Source organism: Tachysurus fulvidraco, chromosome 8 (genome assembly GCF_022655615.1).
Source record: "Tachysurus fulvidraco isolate hzauxx_2018 chromosome 8, HZAU_PFXX_2.0, whole genome shotgun sequence".
NCBI classification, from domain to species: domain Eukaryota; kingdom Metazoa; phylum Chordata; class Actinopteri; order Siluriformes; family Bagridae; genus Tachysurus; species Tachysurus fulvidraco.
This window is the reverse complement of record NC_062525.1, coordinates 15,332,543-15,352,721: the sequence shown is the minus strand read 5'-3', so window position 1 is coordinate 15,352,721 and position 20,179 is coordinate 15,332,543. Positions and strand designations below refer to the sequence as shown.

Sequence of the window (20,179 nt, the reverse complement as noted above, 5' to 3'; positions counted from 1 at the left end):
ACACTGACTAAATCGCTCCACAAACACGGGTGTGGGCGGAGCCACATCAAGCAATTCTTACGTCACAACACACACGCGCCGACGGCGAGCGCAAACACGCGACCACAACCTACCATAAACGAACACAACCAAGATGTAAACAACTCTAAAGAAACTCACCAATCCAAATAAGATGTGAGCAGGCGACTTTGGCAAGAGGACCATATAGACCAGCAGAGGTTTAAAGTAAGAGCACTGACTTTTTGCTTAAGATCTCTGCTGAAAGGTTATACCTATAAATACAAAGTTGACCATCCCTTTATATTGTTTGCAGAGTCTACTAAAGACACACCTCATCCATCTCATCAGCTAATGATCCAGCTCTTTTTATAGCAGGAATCCCCTTGGGCACTTCCTGGTCAGATCACTCCATGAGATGCATATAGCTTAGTAAAGATTCAGCAATGCGTTACAACTTCAATCATGGAATTATGGACATACAGTACTGTGCAAAAGCTTTAGGCAGGTGTCAAAATTAAATGAACAGAGAATAAATCCAAATCAAATCAATATTTGGTGTGACCACCCTTTGCAAATATTCACAAATAAGTTAAATATCACTGCAGACCCAACATCATTCATCTGAATTGTACTTCAGCTTAAGCATAAACTGTTATTGGTATTGGGCTGTTAAAGCATTACTGTAGCTGTAGCTAATCACAGCTATGCCGATTCAGTATAACCACACTATTGCTAGTGCAGAATTGCGTTTATACCCATTCTATGAAATGTAATTGAACTTTTGTTTATTGTTTGTTTTGCTCTAACAGAAACAGATCCTCCCAAATTTCTCCAACAGAGATTTAGCCTATGAACCTGATGATGTATTCACTGATAGAGACTTCAAAGCACTTTTGTACATCATTCCGGATAAGGGCATCTTCTAAATGCCATAAATATGACTGTAGATGTGAAAAGATATAATTATAAAACGTGTGGTATTTGCCATATCTGCCAATTATACTTTAGTAACTGTTTTACAGTATTTAATTGTTACTAGAATTGGAAATTTATGTGACATGTACAAGCAAAGTTATACACATAATGAAATGTCCCAGTGTGGTTATACTAAACATATGGATTCCTGAAACACCACTCATCGGATCAGATTAGTGAACTGGAACTAACTGTTAAAATGTAACACATCTCTATACATTAGCTCAATGCCATATGTTTGTTCTGGATTAAGAGTAAAGTCTGTGAGCAAAATGTGACCCAGGTGGATTCAGTCTTCAAACAAACCCAGCCAGTGTACTTACTGTATCAGCTTTCACATTTCAGCCCTGCACTGAACCATAGACTTGGCCTTTGATATAAATATCTGTCCAGTAGAGCACCACGCTACTCCTGATTCAGCTCGATAAATCACTCAAGAATTCTAGACGGTTACTTACTCATCTTGACCAGGTCTATTCTGTTTTGGCCTTTGACTTGTCTTTACACACAGAATGAATTAGGTGACATTATTCATTTGTTCTGTGGTCACACGGTGGCTCAGATTTCATGGAATATAATGAAATTCATGAATGACCTTTGGATTAAATGATGGATGATGAAAAAACTCAAACAGACTGGTCCGAATGGCTGGGCTATTAGGTTTTTTGCTTTGGATTAGATTTCAGAGGACAATGAGAGGGGGAAATGCTATCTATTTTAATGCATTTGGTTCAAGGTTTTACCTTGAGTTACATTGCTGGCTTTTCAGAATATTCATTCTGTTTAAATAACAAGATTTGTGGCATTGTCGAGTGGAAGGAGATGACGATAGTTTAAATTTACACAAAGAAAGCATCATTTGTTTCGCATTAAAAGGCACACACGCACACACAGAAATTAGAAAACAGTAGCAGCAAGTCAAAAGAGCAGATTGTAGATAGAATTCTCTGTTAAATCTATTGTAGCTGGAAATGCAGCATCTGTTTCCTCGAGATAGCATTAGCAGAATGAAATGCTGCATACTTTTTAACAATATCAGCAGAAAGAAGTCCGTTTGTGAGACACATACCATAGATGGCATCTGCATTTGGACATGTCTCCTCCTCCTTATCCTCCTCCTCCTTTTTCTCCTCCTCTATGAGAGCCAGGCGCATTCCTCCTGCAGGATGGACAAACTTCCGTCAGGGAATTTCCAGTACTGTCATTAGTATGGCTCTTTCCTTTAGCTATATTTTTCCCTGAAATATATTTAGGTTCAAGCAGTCTGTTTGCAACAGTCGGTTATTGATGTGACCTTGTGCAAAATACATTTTCTCTCTAATTCTAAATTAACAATAATATGTACTTGAAAATGTTATTCAATATTTCAATTAATAGAAAAAACACATTTGGCAGATTCCTTTATCACTATAACTACTTACAAAAGTTCTTTCATGTATCCCTTGTAGTGGTGTAACTCAATGTAATCTTTATCTGTAGTCAGATTCAAACCTGAACTGGATGTTTTTAGTGTTTTGCTTGGTTTTGTTATATTTCATGTCAAATAAATAACCCCTACCACAATGCATCCTGAAACAGCAGAAAAAAACCCTGGTCAGCCTGGTCTGTGGATTCAAGCTCAGTTTGTGATATTTAGCAATTTTTTTTCTTAACCCTGTGTGTGCACTTACTATATCTTCTTTTTTCCTGTCTGCAATGTTTAAAAAAGTATTTGGTTCTTTCTCCAAAGAAAAAATAAATTACATTTCTAATTTAAACATAATGTGTGCATCATGTTAATGTGGTTGCAAGCTTCACATTTGTCCACTCACTTGTTCCCACATAAAAAAAAAACACCATCTGTGCAACTTTTTGGTTTGTCCTGTTTGATCCCAAATCCAAGGCACACCCCTTGTCTCAGCCAGGTGCCCAGTGAACCGTTCTGCCATGCTTTCTAAAACAATACATGAATAGTAAATCACTGAAGTACAAATAGTACACATATTTGACTAAGATAAAAAGGTGCAGTGCTCATTTAATATTTGCCTTTTGTGACAAGTTGAGTCTTCAGTCTTTGTTAGAATACAGACAGAGTGTTTGGATAGCAAGCAGAAGTTTGTTCCACCACAAAGATACTAGGATTCTTGATGCATGTCTTCCTAGTGTCTTAAGGGGTGAGGGTGTGTTTAGTTGAACCATTCTTGTGGTATGAAGTGGGGTTTACGAAGTGCCTTGAGATACAGTAGGAGAAGGCTGTCCTACTCTTGACTTTGTGAGCAAGCACCAGTGTTTTGAATCAGATGTGAGCAGCTACATGAAATTAGTGGATGGATCTACTCTGTGACCTAAAACAGAACAACAGAGCATTTAATAATTTTGAATACATCGGTTTGATCTTTTTTTTTTCAAGTAGCAATTCAGCTCATGTGGCCTGCTTCTTTGTCGGCCTGCTTCTAGAAGGCATGAAGCATCAGACTTTGTCCAATTAACTGTTGCCTTCCCCTCTGAAATGCTGCAGTTGTTCTTTGCCAATCAATCATTCTCTTTTCCAGCATCCAGGTGTGGACAGCTTCGATTTAACATACTGGTGCAACGGTTCGGGGAGTAAAGCAGAACAAATCAGAAATGTCTCTGTAGGTTAAGGTTAACATGGCTACACTTGCTACAAAGAGGAATGAAAGGGAAAGGGAGACTTAAGGTAAACCCCCACAATGAATCAAACCATGCATGCAGAGACAGGGGAGATTTAGTTCTGTATACTGATAGTGAAATGCAGAGATGAGAGCACAGATGATGGCAAGTTTCGGGGTATGGAAAGCATTATGCTTTGAACTGAGCTTTAACCTTGTTCTTCTTTAACATCCTGGGGGGGTTCTACAAATTTCCATGCTTATTTCCAGGATCTGCATACGGATATTAGGTATTACTTGTGAAATTTCTCCTGCTTGTACACATTACAAGTAATTAATGACATCATTCTCTACAACTACTCAAAATGTGCTTGTGACAGGAAGATATTTTTCAGCTCTAAACAATGTATTTAAGTCCAAGGGGAACTTTGCAACAATATGTGCAGTACAGGAAGGGAGTATGGCAGATTATTAAATAATTCACCTTTGATAATGCAAAGCTCTCTTTAATCTCTTCTCACTGACAAGAACCTTTAAGTATAATATAAATATGGAGACTGGAATTTTTCATAGGTCTGAGACAATCAAACAGTAGAGTGAAAAATATACAAACATAGCATATTCATAAAATGATAACTGGGTGTTGTGTTAAACTGAGTTTTTGTGTCTGCTACAGAACTTTTTCTTTACCCGGGGTCTTTTCCCTTGGGAAAGATAAAGCTACAGAGGGAAAGGAAACGATTAAATGTCAGTGGAGTGAGTGCACCTAAAGTGCCCCTTAAAGTCTGTTAATCAGTAACAGTAAAAGAGCTTAAAGAACCCCAGATGGAATCTCATAAAGTCTGCTTTCTCCTTAATTAACACCTTAATCAGCGACTGTGTATTGCAGTTTATACAAGGGTATTCTTAGAAATACTTCCTAAATGCCACAGGGCTTAACGAATGAGAATCTTGATTATTATAAAATAACAAAGAGATCAAAATATAAATACAAAAGATTTAGAATAATGATTAAGCTTTGCTGGCTTAGCATCTCGAGTTGTCCTGAGGCTCTGAAAAATCAAACAGAACAGTGAGTCACCCTATACTACAAATCCTAACACCATCCTGGAGTTATCACAAAACTGTTGACAGTTCATTGAATCACACTGTTCCAAAGGCTTACAGCCCAGTCTGTTACACAATGTCCTTCACACTTGCTGATTTTACATTCACTGATGGCTGATCTAAGGTGCTTCATAGATCCCAAAGCAATACATTGTTGTCATGGTATTATATGTGTATATTTGTTGGCCATTTTATAAATGCACTTAACATGAGCCCATCTGTTGCTACACACAATTTATTCCCCCACACAATCCACCAGTGTAAAGCTACAACCACTGAGTAATTAGTATTTCTTAGCACAGCAATGACACTGGCATTGTAATGATATGATAGTAAGTGGACAATGGAATGTGCATATCAGACACAATACTGAGATTTTTCACCACCTCAGTATCACCGCTGAGATGAGAAACAATCTGCCAACTTGTCTACAGCAATGCTACAGTATGGTTACACACTCACCATTGATAAAGTGTGCCTGAGCTGAGCTGCATTCTCTAACAACACTGACAAAATGGACTAACAAGGTAGAAGTTTAATAAAAAGCAAACAATGTCAAAGACACACTACCAAGTGATTGACACATCAAACATATATACAAACTACTTTGCTTGATTTTCTCATATTAATTGATGTTTTTTTAACATTGACACATTTCATATCTAGCTTCTTTTTTCTATAGTGAAATTGTAAATTAGAAGCATTTTGAGAAATATACTGCAATATACTGTACAGTATTACAGTAAACATTAAAGCAATGTGTGTATATAAATGCTCTATCTAATGGATTGAATGATTTGTGCAAAAAGTGAAAATGAATTTGCTCTAATTATTTGAGCTTATTTATGGTAACTAGTGTTTTATTTCGGGGGATGTCAGTGCACACAGTGTTCACATGTCTGTCATATTTAAATGCACACTGCCACAAAACACAGAGGTACAGAAAAAGACAGAGGTACATTCACTCCCTGCAGTGCAGTGCAGAGATAAAAAAGCCACAAGTAGAGGAAATGTTTATCAAAGTTCAGCAATGGTCCATAAACTCAAGAGAGTGAGGGGCCATGGATTCCCACTGAGGGCTCCATCTGCACTGATGGCATGCTTTTTTAAAAAACAACATTTTACAACTTTCTGTCCATTAAGTTCTCATTACATTGTGAAGCAAAGTACTGAATCAGCTAATATGTATATAATAAGTGAGTTGAATTCTGTAGACAAATATTTTTCACAAGGAATAAATTCATCATCTCCATGCACTATGTATGCTTTTCACGGCAATAAATCTAATTATGTAAGACATTGATGTTTAACAGGTCCACTTAAATATAGACAACATAACCTGTGACCCTGCTACTTGAACTTCCTGTCTGTCCTCATGACCTCTAGACAGAATGAATAATGGAACTGTGATATATGTTGAACCATGCCTTATTAGGTGAACAAGATTCAGGTCAGATGGTTTTCACAGTTCTGGCAAGTCTAATCAAACCTTAGCCTACATAAATATATATGAGAAGTTAAACTGATCTAGATTTTCTGGGAGTTGAATTGAAACATTTGCTTCACAAACATGCAGGAGCTCATGCAAGCATTAGGGCAGAGCATCTCTGAGCTATAGTTTTGTTGGTTTTTAGTTTTTGGCACAAGCATTGGTATAATATGAGGTGTTAGCAATCCATGTGAGTCATGGCGCCTGTGCCTATGAAGAAAGCTGGCAAGAATATTGAAACTGTTTAGACAGCTCTAAATTAGTATTGTTAGTTCTCTGCCCCTGATTCTTTTATCTTTATCACTGCTTCATCTTCAGTGGCACGAGTTTGTAAGAGAGATCCCAACTATTTTATTGTCCATAGATTCTGCGTTAAACTTCATGTAACTGAAAGCACACATTTTCTCTCTAGCCTTGTGCTGGACATTTTCCTTTATCGCAGCACTTAGGCAGGCAGCAGAGTCAGGCCATGGAGAGGGAGTTGGCAATGTCCAGTGCAGTGTTGTGCCAGGAATTATTCACTCTTGTTAAGTTGAGTGTGGTCATGTAGGCATTAGACCAAGAAATAATTTTGCTTATGTGCCTGTAATGTTTCACTACTTGCCAGAAGAATAACTGACAGGTCTATTATTCCCTGTGCTAACTAAACTATCATGCCTTCAGTACATTTCTTTAGAACATCACTACGGTAATTAAGCTTGTCCTAACAGTTTTTTCTAGCAACATACCCTTTTTTCAAAAGAGCAAAGACAGAAGAAACATTTAAAAATGTGCAATGCACAAAACTACAGAGTTGAAGAGCACTGCAGACCAGCAAACCACTCTCTGCCAAAGTCGACCCACAGTATACAGTCTTCAGGTTACCTACAGCAGTCTGTTGGCCTGCACCCTCCTTAAAGCCCTACAGCCGTCACTGAGGACCAGGGAACAGGAAGTGAATCTGGCAGAGCTTCAGAAGAACACAGTAACCGGCTTTGCTCTCCTTGGCTTTATGGAGGCCAGCAGCACGTGGCCTGCTTCTTCTGATGACTTCACCATGCCACTTGGAGGGATGTTTCTCCAGAACAGGTCATGGCTTCAGAAAGCAAATGAAATAACATTCTATTATGAGGCACTGAAGCTCAAAGTATGAAATACAAAGAACATGAAATCTCTTGTGAATTCTAAGCACAGCTCACTCATCAGTAAGGAGCAGTAAAGGAGGAAAACAAGAAGAACCAGAAGCTGACTATATACCCACGGGCCAAAGACTCACAGCAGGTGAGGAGTGCTGCTGATGTTATTTTCTAAACAGAGTAGCCAGGAATTCTGCAGCTTGTCTGCACTGCGTAAATGACATACATAAAGGAGGCTCTTCCAGAACCTTCTGACTTGTAAAATTTATTGCTTAGTTCATCAGTATGTTGGAGAGCCAGGATGTTTTACCATTACGTAGAGTGAAGTGGAGACCAAATTCAATGCATCAAGTGATTGCTAATAATACATGAACTATATTAATGGACTGACTTTGACTCCTTAACATGCCCTTAACTTAATGCTTAAAAAAATCTCCTAATCCAAAACACAAATTATGTTCCTTAGTAAAGGCTACTATGCTCATTCCTGCCTTGTAGTCCTTTGCTTTTTAACTTACGTGCAGGAAATCCAAAAGCCCCTTGTCCTTTGTGTGGCCTAATTACAATGCACAGCCAAAGCACATTAACTTTCTGTTTCTGGCATGTATTATGCACCAGTACAACCATAGAGTGGAAGCTGCATTGTACATTCCTGGATGGACTTTAACACCAGTCCAAAATACAGTATAATTTAAGAACATTAAGGACCCTTGGGGTTGTCTGGTTGTCCATCTAAACTGCTACAACAGATTGTTTCCCTATCAGAAAAGGTTCAATGTAGAAACTTTTTGGAAGCCAACAACCTTTTAATTATCCAACAACCCAGGAGAGAACCACTGATGGACACTTTATATTCTTTTCATACGCTGGAAGACATATTTAGGCTCTAGGATGGAAATGGCTTCCATTAAAATATTACAATTTGTGTTACATTATTTGGATTGCTGCTTTGTATACAGTATGTAGTACAAAATCACAAGAGAGGAAATTGTAAATACAAGTATTTATTTATCCTTTATATCATCAGAGAGTAATATTACTAACCACTAACCACATGTGAATTCTGCAAGAAAAATATGTGGACCTTTTAAAAATGTGCTTAATGGAGGTGGTCTAAGAGGTTATAGAAATGTTTAATAACAAACAGCTATGGTGTCAAATTATTCATCAAATTGTAATTTATAATGGAAATGTCACTGCATTATGTAACTGATACGTGGGCATAGCTGGTTGCAAAAGTTTCCTGTGCAACACTTTCTCCGAAACCAGTGTGAACATTTTTGAATCTCTAATGATTAATGTGTTTATGGTGTACCTGAATTGTTTTTTTCTGCATGTTTCTATTAATACTAGTGTGTGTGTGTGTGTGTGTGTGTGTGTGTGTGTGTGTGTGTGTGTGTGTGTGTGTGTGTGTGTGTGTGTGTGTGTGCGTGTGCGTGTTTTTGTGTATAGGTAATCACTCATCACAGCTTCGAAACCGGACGTATTCACATGCATTCACATACATCAGAGTATTGATTGTGCTGCAGCACAATGATGGTGTATAATTTGCTGTACAACCACATCCTTCCTGTTGGAAGCACCAATGCCTCTCAAACTCTGCTAAGGAAGTCAGGTGTAATTCTGTAGTGGAATCTAGAGTATAAGACACAGCAAAAGTTGCTCTCATGCCCACAGCAAAAATTAATCATATTTTTCATGACAAACCCATGACAAACTCAGCATAACTGGATATAATATTACTGAACAATTTAACTAAATTTACTTAACACTCTACTACTTATATATCATGTCTGCAGTCTTGTTATCATCTCCAGAATAATTGAATTACTGAAAATATGAGAGGTGTTTAAAACAAATTGTATAATCTGTCCAAAAACTTGGAATAAAATATGTGGAACTTGGAGCAATCATCTTGTAGACTTCCATCATTTCTGCTCTTTTGATTTGTTCACCTGGCTTTTAGTAAGAATGTGCTAAAATATTTTCTTTATCCCAGGTTAATATTGTTCAAAATTCCACTCAGATGTGCTTTGTCAGTGTTCACTGAACTTGTACAGGATGTATTATTACATGTAAAAAACACAAAACACCAGCAAAATCTTGGATATTTCTTTTACTTATTACATGATTGAACATACAAGCTTCTCATAGTCTCATGTGTCCAATGTTATATGATGGTAAGCCCAAAACTCACCACTGCCACCTGTTGATCACCATCACAAGACAGCATTAAATAATATAAAAGTAGAAGTTTTACATCCCCATCAAGAAGAAACATTTTGTGTGTTTTTTTTTTTTGTGGCTTTTGTGTTCTTAATGTTTTCACAGAATGTGAACCTTGTTTAAGCTTGTTAAGCTTTTTTTTTTAAATAATAATTCAAATACTATAAAAAAATATGAAGATATAGTTCATTTAAAAAAAAAGAATTTACATATTCTAAAATACTTACAAGAGCTTGTAATTGCTTCTTATTATCTAAAAAATTAATTAATTAATTAATTAATTAATTAATACATTTTAATTTTTAATATATATGTTAACAGTGTTTATGTTTTAATAGAAATATGTAAAATGTTTACAGATTACTACCGTAGGTACTGTAACTACCTACTGATGTTTCTTTGTTGTTGTTGTTGTGTTGTTGTTGTTTTTCTTGACCATTATGGTTAAGATCCAATGTTTTCTACACTTCTGATGTTTGATTTGAACATTGATTGAAGCTCTTAATCAGTGTCTGCATAAATGTATACTTGTACTATGCTCGTAATGTAGTGCTCAGTGTTTAGACATGAACATGACATGAATATGACTTGACGTGAGTTTAACATGTGGAGTGCAGTGGCTTTTCCTAAACACCTTAAAAAGTAAAATGGGAACATGATAGACCTAGGAGCAACGGTAATTGTAACAATGTGATTTTGTAAAAAAAAACAACAACAAAAAAACAACACTAAAAATCTCTTTAAAAAAAAAAGAAAGAAATTTACTTCAGAACCAGTAAGTTTATAACCTGACAAATATACAGTAGCACAGTTAACGTTCTAGCAATTAAACATTTATAGACAATTTTGACAATGTTTAGCACATAAAATTTTAACCTGATGGTGGAATGAACAAACCTGTTTTTTTTATTTTACTATCTTGTTATTTCTTCAGAAATAAACAAGCGTTACTGAATAAATATACTATATGTTATAGTAATACATATTATAATTGCATTTTAGTAGTTCATCATAAACCTGCAATTAGCAGAGAAAACTTAGCAGTGAAAACTAGAGAACTTTTCTCCACCCATATGCAAGCAACATGGTGGTCAGAAGTGGTTAGAAGTATGGCAGAATTCTTATCGGCTAGCAAACAAGGACACAACTGACAAAAACTCTAAAAGAGATCCTTATTGTTTTATTACAAGTTTACAATACGATACATAATTTTTAGGATACTTCTCGGTCGCTCATGAGTTTTTTAGTTACTTGCAGTGAGGCATTAGAGGGGGCAAGAGCAGAGCTATGGGTGATTACTGCAGTTTACACCCTCTGTCCCTGCATGAACCTCTGATAGGAAAGTACAGAGACTTTATCAGTCTAGAGGGCATGTAAGCCTGTTGATCCCCTCCCATTCTGTTAAATTGTGATAGGTCAAAACTTTGTTTCACATACCTATTTTTGCATGTTCCTTCTTTTATATGTAACAGAAGCTAATAATGATATAACAGTCTCTACACAAATCTGGACATATGCACTACACAACCAGCAACACGTTCATCATTTTGAGAATTGAAATCTGACCTAATTGCACTTACAGAAAAAAGAGAACTTTAAGAGCTCTTTAGATTGGAAATACTTCTAGATTTCCAATACTGTTTTACTTGGAACCATTACAGTTTTCATGAATTGCCTAAACTCACTCAAGCTGTCTTTCAGTTGTAGCTTTTCCCATTGATGGCTGTCTAGCTTGTCCCAGTGATATAGTTCATCACTATACATTTCCTATTGTTAGAAGAATTTGAGTAAGTTCTTAGTTTTAGTTTTATCTATCTATCTATCTATCTATCTATCTATCTATCTATCTATCTATCTATCTATCTATCTATCTATCTATCTATCTATCTATCTATCTATCTATTTTATTACTTATTAAGATGGGAATTTAAATGTGAAGAAATCAAGACTATTGGTGATATTTTTACTGTTTGCATGCCCAGCTTATTACCATAGTCCACAGATTTCTAACCCTGGATCTGGAGCAATCGCTATCCTAAACATTAGTTTTTTCCCTCTAATTACCTCTAGCCCGATCACATCAACTCAGTAGGGCTGTAAATTAGATATTTAGTTTGAAATAAATTGCAAGTTCTTGCAACAGAAAAGCTGCCAGACAAGTGGCACTACATAACAAGCCTAGGAGGATGTGTATTGTCTGTTTCTTCGATCTTAAATTTATTTTCTTTTATGCTGCATAATTTCATGAGAATGTTTATTGTCTGTCGAATTTGAATTGTTTTTCAAGTGTTTCAAAAAAAAATATTAAAAGTTTTTTATTAAATGTTTTATTATTTGATCATTAACAATTAACGGCTTTATCAAAAGGTCTTCAGGGTTGTGTCGGATTTTCTTGGAAAATCTTAATAAAGCATCTTAAATTAAGTGACTCCTTTTAAATGATCGCTCTCACATTGGCTGACTTGGTTATGCCCCTTGTCATGACGTCAGCGCTGCATTGTTACGTCATTCACTCGGAGTTTTACTGCTTGAGCGGCACATTTTCTAAATAGTGCGTGGTATTTATCCTCGATTAATGTACCGAATAAACTGCAGAGTGAAATAAAATAGCAAGCTGCTCTTTGCGCAATATCTAACGTAGTACAAATATATTCTTCTCTTACGTGGTGATTTAAATTAAATTGATCACAAGCCTTTACTGATCACAATGCTGTCAAAGCTCGAGAAACAAATACTTATAGACCTGTGGCACAAACTGGTACCAGTGGCAGAGGATATTGGGAGTGAAGCATTGTACAGGTAGGGTTGCACACACACACACACACACACACACACACACACACACACACACACACACACACACACACACACACTCGTGTGTGACTCGTGTGATTAATTAGTGCCCCACTCTCTCTCTCTCTCTCTCTCTCTCTCTCTCTCTCTCTCTCTCTCTCTCTCTCTCTCTCTCTCTCTCTCTCTCTCTCTCTCATAGAATGTTTACCACGTTTCCCAAAACCAAGACATATTTCGGTCACCTGGACCTCAGTCACGGTTCCGAAAACTTGCGGTCTCTCGGGAAGAAGATCGTGGTGGCAATAGCAGAGGGGACGAAGCACATAAGCACTCCAGTTTTTACCAGCAGTCTCGGCTACCTTAGCAGATATCATGCCTATCAGTTGAGAATACATCCGACCAACTTCAAGGTTCATCTCAGATAGTGTTTAGTTAATGCACTACACGTAGATCAGGCAGAAATAAAATGACATGATGATTAGTCCTTGTTTGAAACTGAATGTAAATTCTTTCCTCAGCTGTTTAATCACTGTATGCTGGTGACTTTAGCTTGTCATTTGGGGGATGACTTCTCTGCTCTGGAACACGCAGCGACTGACAAGTATCTCTCAGCTTATGCTGCAGTTCTGGCCGAGAAATTCAGATAATCCTCCTCCTCCTCCTCCTCCTCCTCCTCCTCCTCCTCATCATCATCATCATCATCATCATCATCATCACGCGTGTCTCAGCATCTCTGATGGGAGACAACAAGGTTCATCTTTTTTTATTAGCTATGTAATTATTGATGTAAATAGCTTATTGTTGTTAAACTAAATGCAATTTAATGTCATTAAAATGTTTTTTTTTTGTTGTTGTTTTTTTTTTTTAGTTGTGTTTGATAAATCAGTAGAATAACTAATGGCGATGGAAGTCCTTACCTGAAGGCATTATAATAACAAAGTTTGGCCAAACCTGTCTGAATATAAGATTCACTTTAAAACCCACGACCCACGTGTTGGCCTTGAAGACATTATCTCCCTCTAGCGGTAGATCAGGCAAAATGTTGTGCTCCTTAAGTCCAATTTCAATCAATATATACAGTAGAGTCTACTGTAGTAGTACTGAGTAGTCTATTTACCACATCTGCAGTTTTAAAACCACTTTTATTTAATAAAAATAGTGCTATTTATTGAAAATAATTGTGTAATACACTGCACAGGATTATAATCTTAAAAAAAAGTGTTGGTGATCATTAGGGTTGGTACAAGCTACAGCTCAACAATTAATAATAATCAAAAAAATAAAGTACAAGACAAGATAATGCATGCACATACTGTCCATTAATACTGAGTCAGAAATGCAATTTAGTAGAAGTGAATGCGCAAATGTTGTAATAGTATAGACTTAAACCAGCAGCAGTAGCCTTGCTCAGGAGCCCCACAGTAGCCTTGTTCACAAGCCCTTTCAGTCAACAACCCCAAGCCTTAACTATGTAATGAATGTACATTAATCAGAATTAGGAGGTTGAATTAAATGCAGAGTGGTAAAGTTTTACCTGTGCAAAAATGACAGTTGTTTTAAATAAATTAATCATCAAGAATTTGTACCACCGTCAACACCTACTCTGGAAAGGATGAAACACTGAGCTTCTTTCTTTTATGGTCAACAAGGTTGTAGACACCTCTGGAGGATTATGACTGTTCCATTAAGACAATTTTAAGATGCTTTATATACATTTTAATATGGTTTAAATCCAGAGTGTAGCATATTTTTTCTAATTGTTTTCCTATGACTATTTCTTGGATTTGAAATAGATTGGATTGAGATAGATCTTGGATTTGGATTATTTGATTTGGATGCTTATTTGGGTTTATTTATTGGAAGAGACAGTGACACCCAAGTCTTTTTTGTAAGGTAACCAGATATAGGTTAGGTTTAGGATATATACTTTTAGTTCTTATCAGAATTCAGGATGTCATCACTCTTTGCCATAGTAAAACACATTACCAAAGCACCAGTTTCATAGTGGATTTTGTGACAGATATACCAAAATCAGAAATTAGCCACTGGTAATGGTAAATCAGGTTGTTGTCTGATAACTCTCCCATTGCCTTCCACATTACCAAAGCCCTCTTTTAACACCTCTTCAATAGATTTATTCTACCTGAGGACATTGTCTCCAGGGAACCCCATAACAATCCATGTCTAATCATCAACCAGAGTCTTATAGGCAAGTGTAGAGTTTGAAACAGGAACTCAAGGTACATCCATAGTTATTGCACAGACTTACCTGTGGCTATGTATAACTTCAATTTATTTACTCATAGTTGGCCTCACAGATTTCCAGTGACATGGACCAATAACCACCATTTGTTCCCTGCAACCAACATACTGTAAGGACTGTTACCAGCAGTCAATGAATGGCTAAGACTAGCTCTGAGTGCATACATATGCATACATTCAATTAGAGAGGGCTTTCAGATGGCAAAAGACACAAGCTGAGCGTCATCACAGGGAAGCTACATTGAACCGTGAGGTCATCCCTTTCCAAGGTGTGATAAATACACTTCAGTTACTGGCCTTTTAATATTACTAATTTATCAACATTATTATGCAGAATTTCTCACTGAGTTTTGCTGAAACATACAACTGTATCTCACCAGCATAGCAATGGAAGCTAATATTATGCACTAAAAGTGACCATTGTGGAGATTTTGTTAACCATTACCTTTGTATGCATTGACAGGGCACCATTAATATCAGTCTAATGAGATCTGAACTTCAAAAACATAACCAGTCCTGTTCCTGCAATGTGATAAACCTAAACCTCTCTAAACCTTGACTAAAATAATTCCCATGGGGTATTATTAGGAAAAAGATTAACTGCTGAGCAGTAACCTTAGAAGTTTTAGGTTAGGTTTTAATTGATGTGAAAACTGCTACTTTAAATAATTTGCTACAGCCAAGTTATAGTTTATTCTAATCAGTAGAAGCATATCAGGCACGTACATGATCAAATTATGGTTCCCTATATATTATGCAGTAATAATGTCAAATCTATGTATTAAATGAAGTTTAATGCAGGAACTTGTGCTCCGTTATCTGGTCCACTCACTCACACACACACACACACACACACACACACACACACACACACACACACACACACACACACACACACACACACACACACACACACACACACACACACTTAAACACACACAGAGCTTGAGAGAGATAGTCTAATAAGAAGCAGGCAAAACATTATTTGGGTGTGGTTAGATCTAATTTGATTGCTTGGCCCAACTAATGAATTCATAAATCTTTTACGAATCAAAGTAGCCAAATATGAGCCTAAATAAATCCTTTAAACTACAATTTATTTATTTTTTAAATGTCTTGCTTACCATTAGGCTCGTTTCATTCAAATAATATCACATTTGTTCTGCTTCATTTGTTCATTTTGAATTAATGTAGCTCTCTAGTACAAACAGAGGAAAAAGACATGAAATATGTGAATATCTAAATATATACCGTATGTTTTTACACACATAAAAATGCTGCAAATGGTAGAAAACAAACCTCTGGCACACTGTCAAAGCACGCACAATCTTTGGAAGAGTTCCACTGGCGTAAGTCAGTGCTATCTTGGGTGGGACTGCACTAATACGAACGTATAAAAAGAGAGCTAATGGACAAACTAGTTAAGCTTGACAGGACACATCAACCAACCCATCATGAGTCTCTCTGAGAAGGACAAGGTGATCATGAAGGCATTGTGGGCAAAGATCTCCCCAACTGCTGATCAGCTCGGGTGTGAGGCACTCTCTAGGCAAGCAACTTTCTATCATCTCCTGCATCTACATCTGCATCTACACTGATCTGATATTTCTTAGCCCTGAGAATTAAAACAATTTTCACTATTATTGCAGAATGTTCCTGGTCTTTCCTCAGACCAAGACTTACTTTTCTCACTGGCCAGACCTGAGCCCGAACTCTAATTCAGTGAAGGCGCATGGGAAGAAGGTCATGGAGGGTATTGGAGAGGCTGTCAATAATATCGATGATCTTTTTGGTGCGATGAGCAACCTCAGTGAGCTTCATGCCTTTAAGCTTAGAGTAGATCCTGTTAACTTCAAGGTAAACTCCTCAGCCATTCTCATTATATGTATTATTATTATTATTATTATTATTATTATTATTATTATTATTATTATTATTATTATTATTATTATTATTATTAGTAGTAGTAGTAGTAGTAGTAGTAGTAGTAGTAGTAGTGTTGGTGGGGGGGTATGTTTGTTTTTTCTTCAATAATGATAATCAGAATCTAAAAAAGATCCCTTGCATGTGCTTAGGGGTAGCCTAATGTTTCTATATCACTGACACACAGTTTGTGCTGCACAGCTAAAGAATTCTTTCTCATCTTAAATCATTTCAGATCCTGTCCCACAATGTCCTTGTGGTGATTGCCAAAACTTTTCCGAAAGATTTCACTGCTGAGGCGCACCTGTCTCTGGAGAAGTTCTTCGCCAGGGTTGCACTCGCCTTATCTGATAAATACCGTTAGAATATGAGCAGATAGACATCATTTCACCAATCTGCATACACAATGCTGTGGAATGATGCCTCATTACGATGAATAATAAAGCTATTCTCAGGAAAGTGATTGATTGTGCCTTTTTTTCATGGTAAATCATGTAGTTTGAATATCCACAGGAATTATTTGCTTATATAGGATTATAGGATTAATATATGAAGGTGATGGGATGACATTTTTGAAGATGGTGAGCAACTGGTTGACTAATGCTTAGCAGATGCATTTTAATAGATACAAGGTACAAAAGCTGTACCTTGGGGGTACTCTAAAGTGACATGGTACTGTTTTGTGCATGTTTTTCTGAGAGTATAGTACTGATGATTTCAACCTTTATATCTAAACTTACTATCCCAATAATGAAGTCAGACTGTAAATGAAATTTAGACCTCTTACATGTCATCCAGAACCCTATAGCCAATTGTTTTCCAAGTCAAAATGTTAATAGAGTTTGAGAACCCTTAATTATCCAACAAACCCTAAAGAACCCTTAAATAAACATTTTTCATGGTTGATGATGAAACATGAATTAATTAGCCTGTATACTATGCAATAATGCTTTAATAATGTAAAGTAACCTATTTTATGCAAATTAACGACTGAGTAATTAAAGACCAGTTTAAATGCCATTCACGTTGAAGTTGTGCATTAAATACAGCTTTCATCCTTTATATGTGTCAAATAGAAGTGAGGACTAAGGGATGTCTTTGTACTTTATTAAAAATTCTTTAAAATATTTCTAATTATAGCCTACCCCTTTCAAAGATTTCAGGCTACAAACACATAGCTTATAAAACATACTAACAAAACATTTTATTAGGCTGTAGTGAAAGTAGGGAATATGTAGAAGAAATAAAACTTGCAACACTTGACTTGATTCAATGTCGTAAGTGAGTTGATAAGGATATGATTATAGGCTGTAACAGAGCCTTATTGAGTTTATATTGAGCTTATTTGAGTTCATGTGCAAATATATTGTCTGGTGGTTACACGTGATGCGCAGATGCAGAAAATTCGGGATTTTTGACCTTTGTATATTTTCTAAGGACAAATATCTAAACTTGTATGACATACATTTACAGAAAATATATGGATATCTAAATTTCTCAGTAATTTGCATCTGCAAATAACAAAACAAGTAAAAGGCTTCCCAAATGTGCTATAGCAAACGTCCATAGAAAACTTTGATTCCCACATATGTGCAGGAGATTATATTATATTTACACATGTTTATGCAAATATGTATAAATATGCATAAAAAAAATCTAGTCTTGTGTTAGAATTAAAATGTTTATTTCAGACAGAACAATCTTCAGAGAAAAAACATTTTTTTTGGAATTTAAATCCATAGATAATTTCATTTGCTGTTATAAAATTGATTTATTGCATGTTTCAGTATAAAAGTCATCACAAAACAATTTAAATGTTCTATTTTTCAAAATCAATAATTTCCTCCTTTTAATAACTATTATTTGTTGAAAAGTTACATTATTATTATTACTATCATCAATATTTAGTTAAGCTGGCAATATGACCAGTTAGGCACTACATCAACACTGGTGGATGTTAAACAAATAAGCTTGTGTGTGTGTTAAAGGACTCCAGAATAGTGGCATCATTTCATTATAACCCTAATCTTCTCATCCCCCAGCAGGAGCCTTAAAAGATTTATACAATAAATTAAAACCCACACTTCCAATGTAACATAATGAATGTATTTTGTCTAATACCTTTAATAAAAAACTATAATGTTCAGCCTACAATTACATAGCTTATAGTAGACTCACCGTACAAGGGCTGCAGCTATTAAACCTCCTCCAATGGGGCCAACCCAGTATACCCAGTGATAATCCCAGTAACCAGCTAACAGTGCAGGTCCCAGAGCTCTTGCAGGGTTCAAACAGGTGCCAGATATATTACCTCTGGGATACCAAACAATGATAATCTAATGTAAATATGCAGGCAATGAAACATTTCTTACTGATCATTAATCCTATTTTCTCTCATAGTATTTAAAAGTCTGACTGATTTGTGTAATCTATGTATTCTCCTCCAGGCAAAAAGAGTGGGAATTGAGTGGAGGCTATTATTGTGCACAATATTGATAAAGCAATGAATATAGTATAATCATGTTGTTCGATCATTCTTGTCTCACCCTGCCAGGATGTTGACAATCACAGTGCAGCCCACCAGGAAAGGTACCATGGGACTTTTGCTTTTCCCATTTACTGCCCCCAGGAGCACCACCATAGTCACCAGACAGGTCATTGCCATCTCAGCAAAGATAGCCCCTGGTACTTGTTCATCTGATTGTAGAATGGTAAAAGCTGCACCAGTGGCATTTATGTAGTTTTTCTTTGATGTCATGATCTGAAGAACACATCATTTTAATAAGCCTATTTTATATACAAATGCGTCACTGCTGGCTAGTTTTAAAAGTTCTTTAAAAATTCTTTAAAAGTTTTGCATCAAGCAAATGCATCAATAATATCCAGGACTTATGTAAGTATACAAATAGGTTTACCTTTGACATCGCAGCACCAAGCACACCTCCAACAAGCTGGCTGATAAGATATGGGATAACCATTGCTAACTGCATTCCTCCACATAAGAAAATTGCCAAAGTAAACGGTGGGTTGAAATGGGACCCACTGTGAAGACAGTTCATATGTACAACTTATTACTAACAAAATACACAAGTTTTACAAAAATAGAAACACAAAAATAGAAATAATACAGGAAAGGCATTACCTGATCTCTGCCATACATGCTACCATTACAGCCACAGCCAGCCCATGCACCAGCGCAGGCTGCAGATGTCCCACTGCCTCTACATTTTCAATCACTGATACACAACCAATGAAGACAAAAAACATAGTCCCCACAAGCTCAGCAATGCATGGCTGAATTATTCTCTCAAACCTGTTGGGTGGTTTAGCTGCCTTTTTGATCATCTTGTCATCTAGAGATCTGTCTAGCTGTCTAAGCTCCACTTTCTCTTCTTCCATCTTCAAGCAAATATGGTATGTTGTAGATTAGCTGCTTTACTAAAAGACAAAAGTGTCATTGACTAGTAACCTCTGTACTGGCTTTTATAAATAGTTCTGTTTTACTATCACTAGGCTGACACAATAGAAGTGTTATTACTTTGACCCTCATTACCAGAGTCCAGACTATATATATATATATATATATATATATATAACAATACACACATTTATGACACATTTGCAAAAAGCGTCAAACAACCTGGCAGGAGATTGTCTGAGTAACTGGTCTTATCATGTGC

The 20,179-nt window shown here is 36.4% G+C and overlaps 3 protein-coding genes across 3 annotated transcripts; 2 read left to right on the top strand and 1 right to left on the bottom strand.

Annotated features, from left to right (window-relative positions):
- The first annotated feature begins 12,025 nt into the window (after positions 1-12,025).
- Positions 12,026-13,160, top strand: zgc:163057 (Hemoglobin subunit alpha-D-like). The gene is made up of 3 exons (XM_047816912.1): positions 12,026-12,320; positions 12,514-12,724; positions 12,833-13,160. Exons 1-3 carry the CDS (start codon positions 12,229-12,231, stop codon positions 12,959-12,961), a joined length of 432 nt encoding a protein of 143 aa, XP_047672868.1. The 5' UTR covers positions 12,026-12,228; the 3' UTR covers positions 12,962-13,160.
- A 147-nt stretch (positions 13,161-13,307) lies between these two features.
- Positions 13,308-16,958, top strand: hbae5 (hemoglobin, alpha embryonic 5). The gene is made up of 3 exons (XM_027137516.2): positions 13,308-16,125; positions 16,226-16,433; positions 16,735-16,958. Exons 1-3 carry the CDS (start codon positions 16,031-16,033, stop codon positions 16,861-16,863), a joined length of 432 nt encoding a protein of 143 aa, XP_026993317.2. The 5' UTR covers positions 13,308-16,030; the 3' UTR covers positions 16,864-16,958.
- A 1,230-nt stretch (positions 16,959-18,188) lies between these two features.
- aqp8a.2 (aquaporin 8a, tandem duplicate 2) lies at positions 18,189-19,924 on the bottom strand. Its single transcript, XM_027137542.2, has 5 exons — positions 19,642-19,924; positions 19,415-19,541; positions 19,046-19,260; positions 18,678-18,812; positions 18,189-18,548 (listed from the first exon to the last, which is right to left on the bottom strand). The coding sequence occupies exons 1-5, from the start codon at positions 19,896-19,898 to the stop codon at positions 18,506-18,508; spliced, it is 777 nt and encodes a 258-aa protein (XP_026993343.1). The 5' UTR covers positions 19,899-19,924; the 3' UTR covers positions 18,189-18,505.
- Positions 19,925-20,179: the final 255 nt, after the last annotated feature.